Raw genomic sequence first — 11075 nt, 5'->3', positions numbered from 1 at the left:
AATGAAAACCGGGGGCGGCCCTCACCGCCCGGCGCTGACGGCGGCGCGGGGGCGGGGCCTGGCCGGCCTCACGTGGCCGCCGGCGCCTGCGCGGAGCGGGGCGGCGCTCGCGTGACCTTGGTGCGGCGGCGGGCGGCAGCGGCGAGATGCGGGCGGCGGTGGTGCTGCTGCTGCTGCTTCTGGCGCTGGCGGCGGGGCCGGGCGGCGGCTCGGCGGAGCAGGGCGGCCTGCCGGCCAAGAAGCTGCGCATGGCCTACGCCACCGGGCCGCTGCTCAAGTTCCAGATCTGGTGAGGGCGCCCGGCAAGATGGCGGCGCCGGCCGGGCCGACGCCTGCGCCCGCCCCCCCCCCCCCTTTCCCCTTCCCCCTTCCCTCCCTCCCCATCCTCGCCGTGGCGGCCGGGCAGGGCCGGCTCCGGCTCCGCTCGCTCCTCTCCTCCGCGGAAGGCGAGCGGCCGCGGGCCGCCCGACCCCGGCTGGGGCGGGGGAGGCCGGCGGGAGCGCGGCCTTGCGGTGCCGGCCCTCGCTTGCCGGGGCCGCGGGCTCCCCTGGGGCGGGGGTCGGGGCCGGGGCCGGGCTGTGGGGCGCTGGCGCCCGGCGGGCCGCGCTTAGAGAAAAGGGCTCTGCAAAAATGGCGACCCGCGGGAAAAACGCCGTTTCCGGGCCCTTTTGGTGTAAGGCGAGGCGTTTTAGTGACTGAGGGTTACGGTTAGGAGGAGCTGATGTTTTAACGAAGACCGTAGTTGGAGGGGTTTCGTCTGTTTGGTTGTTTTTTAAGGGCTGTGTTGCTATCGGTCGGGGAGATCAGGCACCTTTACGTCGTTCTCGGAACATTGCCGGTGGCGTCAGCTGCGGGGAGCAAAACCGAGGAGCAGTAGGAAGGGCTGAGCTAGTTCTAGCACATGTAGCTTGTTTGCGGGGAAAAAAAAAGAAAAAAAAAAAAAAAAAAGGGGGAGCCTTCAGCGCCTGTCACCGTGTTTTCGTGGCGCTCCGAGGGCGGCCGGGAACGAGAAGGTTCGTTTGCTGCGGTTCCCGGAGCAGAGTCTGGTCCGGGTTGTGTCAGGCGGACCTGCGAAGCACCGCAAAAGGCTCGGGAGAAAGTGCTTTGTTTGATTTCTTTTGCGGTAGGCTGGGGCTGGGTAATTTTTATTTCGATTATTACAGAAGCAGCTGGTAGAAGTGTGAGCCAAAGTACAGCTCTGCAATACTTCGCTCTTCTGTGGTTAATCTGGTCACCCGTGTGGAGAAATACCTGGGAGCGATGTTACCTGTCTGTCGGCAGTCCCAGAGAGGGTTAAATAGTGAGGAATTAAAACGGCATTGTGTGAAACTTTTTTTTTTTTTTTTTTTGGACATAGGGCAAGGTGATACTTAAGCTGACTGTCTAACTTGGCTTTTTAGGGGGGAAACAAATAATTCCTTGCTCAGTGGACTTGACCAAAACATTGTGTCTGTGCTAGTACGTGAAAACAAATTTGTGTAAAACCAAGTGCCTAGCTAGCTGTCAGGGTTTTTGATGTGTAGCTTAGCGGCAAATCAGTTTTCTTCATTGGCATGAAGAATTCTAGTTTTATTTTAAACTGAATGGATTCTGAACAGTGCGAGTACTGGTGTTGCCAGTTTAGCATCGACTTTAACCTAGAGCATTCCAGTTTCATTGACAATGTCTGTCTGCATTTAGTGTCTCCTGAGGCTACAGGCGGGTGTTTGAGGAGTACATGCGGGTTATTAGCCAGCGGTACCCAGACATCCGAATTGAAGGGGAGAACTACCTTCCTCAACCTATATATAGGTAAGCAAATGACTGGCAGTACAAATTCTCTTTTTTCCAATATGTAGGCTCAGCACGGTGAGTTTTGAATATGTGCATTTACGCTTAAATAATATTGAAAATGAGAACTTAAGGGTTTTTTTGCATTATGGTTACATACACCTTGGTTATCTTCTACCTTCCAGGTAGCCACCTTAGTTTTCCATCTGGACATCCATATGATGAGGCCTGTCATGTTTCAATCCAAAATAAATTATGTAATTAACTTCTTTTCACAGTGAATTTTTCCAGCTCTTCTTCATGATGTATCTGGATGTAAACTCACATTTGTTGCTCAGACTTATGCCCTTAGTGACAAATTCCTGTAATAGGTTAAGGCTGCAAAGGAGGGAGGAGTTTGTTTTTAACATCTTAAGTCAGGGGAGAGCCGACCTCATCGGAGAGACTACCAGGGTGACCTTAACTATGGGGGTGGGGAGGAAGTCCAAAGAAATTTGGAAAAAGGCAAAGCGAAAATAGTGTTATTCCTATTATTTAAACCATTGTGTACATGCTAGAGAGCGATTCCATAGGTGCTGTGGTGGCTTCTGAACCACTTCTTGACCTAATTACTGTAATAATTACAACGGTAAGAATGCTACAGGATCAAATACCTCGGTGTCAATTTGCTCTCTGACTATAGGTTTAATTCTTAGAAAAAAACTGTAGGGTTTTCTGCATCTGCTGGGAAAATGCTTTACAAGGAAGTAGTGCATGTCAATTAGACATGTCTCTATAATATGGAACAACTTCTTTAAGAAACTGAATGTATTATCCAGTTTAAACATGTATAAGTGGAAAGCAAATTTCTATTTGACATCTGCTTAGGAAAAAAAAATCTGTATGCGTGGTGTACACAATAATATCCTTCTGAGGATGCGTGGTTTTGTTCGTGTGTGTTGCTTTTTTTTTTGTTTTTAACAGTGAGATAAACTTGGTTGAGAAGTTTTGTGTTTTCTTTGAAACACTTGATTGTACACTATCAAAATGCTGCTAATTAGGTGAATTACAGCTATATAATGGTGAAGTAGTAACTGTGAACCTTCTAAGTCACTTTTATGTGTTGTCTTTTGATAGGCACATAGCATCCTTCCTGTCTGTCTTCAAACTAGTATTAATAGGCTTAATAATCGTTGGCAAGGATCCATTTGCTTTCTTTGGCATGCAAGCTCCAAGTATCTGGCAGTGGGGCCAAGAAAATAAGGTAAACAGCATACTTAATTCTTTTATTTTGAAAAAGCAGTTTTAGAATGACTTCATGAGAGTGCTCTGGGAGTACGTCACAATTGTTACCACTTTTAACTTTCACACACTGCAGCCTTAACAGAACTTTTAGGTTTCTATAACTAAATACACTTGAGAATTTAACAGTAGCGTTATTATCCTTAATAGTTGTGCTTCATGTTTTTGACAGACACGGCTTTGATTCTCAGCATCTCTTTCGAAGCTGATGACGCTGCAGAGGGGCAGTGAGGTTAACATTACTGACAAAGATGATAAAAAATTTTTTTTTTTTATCTTTTTAGGGCTCAGAAGTAGAGTTTCAAGCTGGTGTTGTTGGCGTTACAATTACAGCTTCCCTTTTCTATTGTCTCATAACTATTTTGCAGTTGCTGCTTTCATGAGACTTGTAATAAATTAGGCATGCAATTAGATGGTGGTTAGAAAAATCAAGCTGAAATTTTGTGGGTGTTTTTGCAGAACATACTCAGGCATGACAGCCTGTGCTTTGTGGGATGAATATCCCTGTGAGTCAGTACTGATGGTGCTAAGAGATTAATGTTGTTGTCCTCTGAGTTATAGTAACCTTATTCCAGATTTATTCTACTAAACAAAAGCAATGAATAAGTTTATTAACTTTTATTTTATTGGTGCACAGATCCTCAAACTGAGCTACCCAGTGCAGTGGGTCTCTGTCACCAGTCAGTTTGAATGTACAGAAGCTGTAATATATCCTGTTCAATTAAATGGGCCAAATACACTACCAGGCTAGGCTGCCTGCAGTACGTCTGTGGTCTGTGATGCTGTAGACAACTAACTATCTCCCATGCTAAATTCTTTGGTATTGCAGTAACCGTGTGAATGGGCCCTTGTGCATGAAAAGGGAATTATAAAGGTGCTGGTGATGGAGGGAGATGCTGTGTTGCTGAAGATTGCATCATTTCATCCTGAGGCACCAATACACACAGAAAATTCCAGATGATTAGCTTGAAGAAATGCTAGAGAGCTGACAGTTCTTGTGAACAAATGCAATTTGACTTGCTTTGCTGTTTGTGTCTAGGCCTGTGGTTCTTTGATCTGAAGTGTTACTCTGACAATGGCAGGCAACATGTAGAAACAGTTTGTGTTCCCTTGGCATCGTAGCCATGTACTTCTGCAAACTGGCTGTCAAGATGTACATTGATTTGTGGAGGAAAGGATCGAGAAGATGGAACTTGGTTTGAATCAGGATTGTGAGTTGGGTGATTTCAGAACTATTTTGATACCTGTCTAGGGAAGGCAATGTGCACAATCTTTTTAAAAAGAGGATGAAAGATGTCTGTGCGATTAGAAGATTACTTGCTAAACTGCAGAGGGGAATTCAAAGACACCTGCAAACATCTAGCGCTTATTAAGAGTGAGTAAAATAAGCTGTGGCTCACACAGCTGAAGTATCTGGGACTCTCTCTGTTCTCTTCTAGGTTTATGCTTGTATGATGGTCTTCTTCCTGAGCAACATGATTGAGAACCAGTGTATGTCAACAGGTGCATTTGAAATAACTTTGAATGGTGAGCTGAGAACTTTCTGTTTAAGGGAATGACATTGGGTTGCATGTGTATGCACAGATTGGTGAGAGCTGCTGTGTTGGGACAATGAGGGATGATGTTAGGAAATGTGGTGTGTTTCAAGATATGACGGCATGCGGTAATCGCCATCCGTTTTGAAACTTCAGGTGTTATATATGACAATAAATGATGAAAATCATGGAAGTTTTATAAAGCAGCCTGTACAGATGTTAGTACGTATGTTTTAAAACAGCTATGTAAAAACTTATGAGAGGAATGCTTGGTCGCTTGGGGTAACTGTATTATGTTCTTTCTTTGCGTGTGATGTGCATTAAATAAAAAATAATCAACTAGGGAAGCATACTCTCTAGTTAATTAGATGCTTTCCCTATCCTGTTTCATGGTTTAGCCTTGGAATCCTATTGAATCCATTGCTATTCCCAGTTTCTCAGTACCAGTGGACAGCAACACTGATTTTTCAGGTTAGGAGTCTGTGGACCCTCTGCCTTCAGATAATTTTATAGTTTTAAAGAATATGTAAGCTTGATGGAGTACAGAATTCTTCAAGCTCTAGGTACAAGTATGTAATCTAGCTCTGTGCTTTATAATCTCAATTTATGGTTGTGCAGGATGCATTTCAATATAGTAGTTTCCAAGTCAAGTCATATACTTCAGAACCTTTTAAAGCCTGACTGTATTGAATCAAACTAGTTGAACTCTGTGCACTTCTAGTCCTAAATCTCTGATTAGAATTGGCAGCAGAGCCTTCCTAGGGGTGAACCGTCACATCTGGACTTCTGTAGGTTTCTCGGTTGCATTTTGGGACAATGTGGTTCCAGTCTGGCTTTTGGTTTATGTAGGTGACAGCAATTGTATTTTTCAGTGTGGGTTCATGAAGTGCTATAGCAGTGAGGGATATTTGAGGCAATAAGTATTTGTCAACATCAGAAATGAATATTGTGTTTACCTTAAAGTATTTATGGACTGTGCTGCCTTTTATATTTCAAGGGGGGTAGGGTGGGCATGGAATAATGGTTGCAGCTACTTTGAGTGGAACTTTCCAAGCCAGGTCTTGGTAAGCAGAACTTTTGAGGGTCAGCCTTAGATGTTAGGCAGAGTGAGATGAAAACTAATGAGACCCACAAGATTCAAAGATTTAGCAATGGTTTAAAAACTCAGTATGGTATTCTGCCACCTACTAAGGTATTTTCAGACATTCTGTCAGTGGATATTTTGAACCTCTAAATCCATATGATGTACTTCTAAATGGAAGCATTAGACTCTTCGTTCTCCTGGTTGGACTGGGTTTTAGTATAGCTAGTGGGTTGAAGCGTTGTTGATCAGGTATTTTCCTCAGTATAAAATAGTACTAACTTGCATAGCTTCCTAGCTCTTTTGAATTTTATGTTTAAACTAGCCCTACATGTTTTCCAACTCTGTCAATGTAATGGTGCTTTTCTCCCCTCTGTGTTTTGTGGTAGATGTTCCAGTGTGGTCTAAGCTAGAGTCTGGCCACCTTCCTTCCATGCAGCAGCTTGTAGAAATTCTTGATAACGAAATGAAGCTCAATGTGCACATGGAGTCAATGCCTCATCATCGATCATAGCCCCATCTATCAGCACTGAAACTTCTTGTAAGTCTTCTTCCAGTCACCAGCTGTCTGTTGACTTGGGTGTGAAGGACCGCATGTTGCAGATTGAACATTGTAATCGTATATTTGTTCGTTTGAAAGTGTTTTACTGGAGAACCAGCTCTAGTGACCTTACGTAAATTGACACGTATGATTTTACAGGTGCTGTTTCGGTGGGAGGTTTTGGGTTGGGGTTTGTTCTGCCTATTTCGAAACTGGAAGCTGGTATTCCTTTGGGCAGAAAAAGATGTGTTACTGCGTGCAGAAGGCTTACGTTAGTGAACTGTATTATGCAGAGATCAGAAAACACATTGCACTGTGTGCCTTAAAATAGTCTGTGTGTGGAGGATTTCTCTATAACTTGTAACCTAGTTGAATTGCATGACCCGAGAAAGTAGAACATTTTCTTGCTCCCATCTGTGTGCTATACTGTTTTAAGCTTTTGCAAATACTCCTTGACACTTAGGAGCAGAAGGTTTGTATCCATGCTTATATATTTTATGACAAACCAAATCCGTGTTCCTCTGTCGCCTGTGCCTTTGAAAACGTTTGGCTTACGGTTCTTCATAGGAACATTGATGTGCTACAAAAAGACTGTCTTGGTGCAAAAATTTACAGTTGGCACTTAGGAGACCACTTAAGTAGTGATCTGTGGTGCAGTTTTTTGCACAGGAACGCTTTGGTTTGAGAGACTCGTTTCTTGGCTTTACCTTGCTGAGAGACAGCCCACTCAACAGGCAGACCCTGTGCTGCCGTTTCTGTTGACTGACATCGCACAACTCATCTCACCAACTTAAACTGATCAGTTGTCCCAGCTGTAGCAGTTAATGACCTGGCTCTGTTCGAACACAGATTTTCTTTGGAGCTCTGTTTAATATGATGCGGCTTTTGCAAGTTCGTATTTACATAGGCAAGAACGTGGCACATGGAGCATAATGTTTGGAGAAACCACAGCTCTGTCAAAGCACTGCAGGCAGTCTCACTCCTTGTAGGAAAGCACGTTCCCTAACCAGGGCTTGCTCTGCTGTTTCTCGCTGCTTCAGAGCTCAGTCTTCAAACCCTGCTTTTTTTTCCCTATCAATCTCTCCCTCCACTGACACCTCTGTGGCTTCCTGAAGTAGGGAGAGCAATTTGGAGAGACTGCTACCTCAAAGTCCTCATGCAGGGAATGTGAGAAACAGTTGACTTTTGATTCCTGCAGGCATGTCCCATTTGTTCAATTAAGTCTGGTTTGTCCTAGTAATTTAGCAAAAAAACACGTTAATCGTGAAATAAATTGTTTTGTATTTTTTAAATATTTCTTAGTATCAAAAATATTTCTTAGTATCAAAAATTTTGGTGTTATCTGTACTTTTCAGATGGGCTTGCTGAAGCTCAACGTCCTGTATGTGTGGATTTAGAGGGTCTCAGGTAGTACTCTGTTGCAAAGTAGATTGATGTCACGTTTAAGCTTACAAAGCATGCCAAGACTGTTCTTGTGTAGCATTTTATGTAATGGGATATGAGTTTAGAAGAACAGTAACAGAAAACACCATTCAGTTGTATTTCCATCCATGTGGGAAGTAGTGCTACAACTTAGGAGAGTCTGATAGTGAGACTTAGTGACTTTGTGTTTTCATGTCTCCTTATCTAAATTCATGCTAATGATCGCCATTCTGATGGTATCCTAGCAGGCAGTCGCCCAGAATTAAATAATAATAATGCTCTTTTGCTGGAGTTATGACCTCCCAAGAGACAGTGCTTGTAATTCAAGTTTTATAATCCGAAGTGTACATAGCCTGCTGTTCTCCCTAGCTTACAGAAGACGCCTTGGCTCTCTGTTCTGATGGTGTTGGAGATGGCTTGCTTGTTAATGCAGGAGAGTTTGCCGACTGTAATGCTTGTGTCTCCATTTCCAGGCATTAAGTGGTGATTTCCAAAGGCAGCGTGGCTCAGACCCATGAAGGCCTGTACTGAAGACAGCACGCTGTTAGTACAGACTGGATGCTTCTCTCGCAGCCACGTTGTGCCTCCTGAAAAAAAACTTAATGAAAGACCTCTTTCAGTGCTGGCGTGTTTCCAGATACTGCACATTCATGGAGTGCAATAATACTGTATAGTTTTTTTAAGATGTCATTCGACCAGTTCATAGCTCAACAATGCAGGCATTACTAATTGTAACTTATTTTATATTCATGTTTCACACAATGGCAGATTGAGTTGATACCTAATTTTTCCTCGGAAAAAAAGTTTGTTTAATCTGTTGTATTTTATATGAATTTATGTTCTTTTTGTAGTTTAAAATGAAGTTATAGGCGTGTCTGATACTGTCCTAAACTGTTAAGTAATTGACAGCTGTCAATCAAATATCTCTAATGTGGTTAAAGCAGGTTTGTATATTTTTCAAAGTATATGGCAGAGTTGAACAGTGCATTATATACTAAATTATATAAACAAAATTATATGCAGAGTAGTTACATCATTTTGTGACTTCGGTAAAAATTACAATCGACTGCTCTTTAAATCGTGTTGGCCAGCTCAAGAGGTTTTTCCTTCACCATTCTGAAGAGGTGAAAAGCTGGGCCTTTCTACTGTCCTAAATAGAAACCAAGAAAGTTAATTTAAATAAAGAGTTCTCATTTACTGTGTGAAGTACCTTGTTTGAGTCACTGATGGATATTCTTAAAATTGCAATTGAAAAAACGCATAAAAAGCCTACTTTCCAAAGTCATTAATCTTGTGTTTGTTGTGTCTAAGCCCCTAACAACCTCCGTGTTCTGGAAGGAACGCACAGAGCTTTGTCTTTTCCTTCGTGTGCTTGCCAAGTTCAGCTGCGATGAGAGTTCGGCTGCTGTTGTCCCGAGGGAAGGTCACTGGGTTAAAGGCAAGTCTCAAATGCAGTTCTCTTGCAGGAGCTGGGAATTTTCCTCAGTCTGGCTTCCCGAGTCGGTGCGAGCTGCAGGCTGCAGACTCTGGTCTGCGGTTCTTCACCATCATGCCTCCTGACTGTGGCATGCTCCAGGCTGGATGGCTGAGTGGCTGTTGCTTGTGGCACCTGTGCAGGGAGGCTTGGTTCCAGCAGCACCTGCCTCCCACCCTGGTTTTTGTCCCTGCTCTGAGCTACAGGGTTTCATGCCCCTTGTAAAACCAGCTGAAGTACCTCCTGGATCCTTCTTACCAAACATGATCTCTGGAGGGGGAGGGAGATGTTGTCTGTTGGGACAGTAAATCAGATGAGAAGGGAATCTGCAGAGCTGCGATGAAGGCAGCTGTCACAGTTTGTAAGAATTGTCTTTGACCCTCCCCAAGGCTTTAGGGACTGATGTAAGAAATGCTTCAGGTAATGAAAGCTCTGTCCACCCAGCTGAGAAAAGAGTGGATGCCTGTTTTTACAGAGGTGTCGCTTATCACAACCATTAAACATGATGGCCTCAAGGCTGCTTTGACTCTGTGATGAAATCATCTCTAGGTAATTCAGGCCTTTTCTTCTGAAACAGATTATCCACACTAGAAAATTTTGGTTAGAGTTTTAGTTTCTCATTAATTATACACTTCAGACAAATTAGAAGAACGCACAGATGTGTTGCTAGGCTAAGATTCTCCATGAGCTGTTGGCAGCATCACCCTAGTGGTAGTTGCTCATGATCTGCTTGCTGCCCCCAATATTCCTTCTCTTCCACCTGAGCAAGATGGTTTATTGATATGTTGGAGTTAGGTATGCGAGAACCTTTGCTGATGTCCCTTAAATGCACCAGAAGCTTTTTCTGTTGGGGGGGCACAGGCTGGGCTGTGTTTCAGTCATATCTGTAATTGCTCTGAGTTGCAGTGTGTGCAGAGCAGACTGTTTTTATGGGTGGGACGAAGCCCCACAATCCCCATTCATAGAGCGCTTCCAGACAGAAAAAATGGAACAATAAAATGGAAATAAAGAACCTTGACGGTCATTAAAGCCAGTGATAGCTGCCAGCCTTCCTGTAAACCAGTTGCCAAAGGCCACCTGATGGCTTGGTATTTGTGGTGCTTTAACCAGGAGAACTTGTTCTGGTCTGAAATCGGTGCTTATTAATGTCAAGTTTAAGCCCAGCTGGGCAGTTCTGGCTCACAGGGGTCCTGAGCCTGGAATCCTGCCTCCAGCAGTGCCCAGAGGGTTGGGCCCCAGGGCCAGCGTACACCACATCCCCTTCACCCTCTCTAGCCTCCTGGCCTCCAGGAGCACTCGGCACGGGGCTTTCTGGGCTCTCTCTGCTTTCTGTGTATTCAGCAATCTGAAAGGGTTTCTCCTCCTTGAATCATCTTATTAAATGTGTCTGTCTTTTGTGGAGAAGGACAAGCGGCATTGCTGGGGTCAGCAGGAAGCCCAGATACCCATGTGTTGTTCTGGTGTTAAAATTGCAGTTTTTTGCTTTCCCCTCCTGCCCAATGCTAATTTGTAATTTTAACATGAAGGTGTAAAGACCCATTTATCTAAAAAAAGCCCTGTTTGAACACTTGATTGATTTCACCCATGTGCAAAATGGATATTAAAGAATAGATCTGAGGGGCAGATTCAAGCTTGTTGATCGTGGCTTGTTAAGCACAAGGATAGATGATACAGGTCTGGTGGAGTTGCTGTGAGCTGGGTGCACACTAGGGAAGGACAAAAAATGGGTCTCGTGTTTCCCGCTGTGAGAGCAGAAAAAGGGGCCGTTATGCGTAAGCCATTTGCAGCAGAGATCTGTTCAAGTCTTATCCCGTGCTGGCGTAAATCAGACGTAACCCTGCTAAAAATTGAAATTACAATGACATAATAGGTCAAAATCAAACTCCCAGGTGTGATCTTCATCTTTCTAAATCAAAGATTTAGAATCTAGAAGACACCTGATCTAATCAATTTTCACCCAGGCCACCGTGC

At 43.9% G+C, this 11075-nt stretch overlaps 1 protein-coding gene across 1 annotated transcript; it reads left to right on the top strand.

Annotated features, from left to right (window-relative positions):
• Window positions 1-86: 86 nt before the first annotated feature.
• SELENOT (selenoprotein T) lies at window positions 87-8836 on the top strand. The gene is made up of 6 exons (XM_069792990.1): window positions 87-289; window positions 1681-1791; window positions 2887-3013; window positions 4491-4578; window positions 6057-6208; window positions 8104-8836. The coding sequence occupies exons 1-5, from the start codon at window positions 147-149 to the stop codon at window positions 6179-6181; spliced, it is 594 nt and encodes a 197-aa protein (XP_069649091.1). The 5' UTR covers window positions 87-146; the 3' UTR covers window positions 6182-6208; window positions 8104-8836.
• Window positions 8837-11075: the final 2239 nt, after the last annotated feature.

This window comes from Haliaeetus albicilla, chromosome 9, assembly GCF_947461875.1.
Source record: "Haliaeetus albicilla chromosome 9, bHalAlb1.1, whole genome shotgun sequence".
NCBI classification, from domain to species: domain Eukaryota; kingdom Metazoa; phylum Chordata; class Aves; order Accipitriformes; family Accipitridae; genus Haliaeetus; species Haliaeetus albicilla.
The sequence above is the reverse complement of the archived record's forward strand: the minus strand, read 5'-3'. Positions and strand labels throughout refer to the sequence as shown.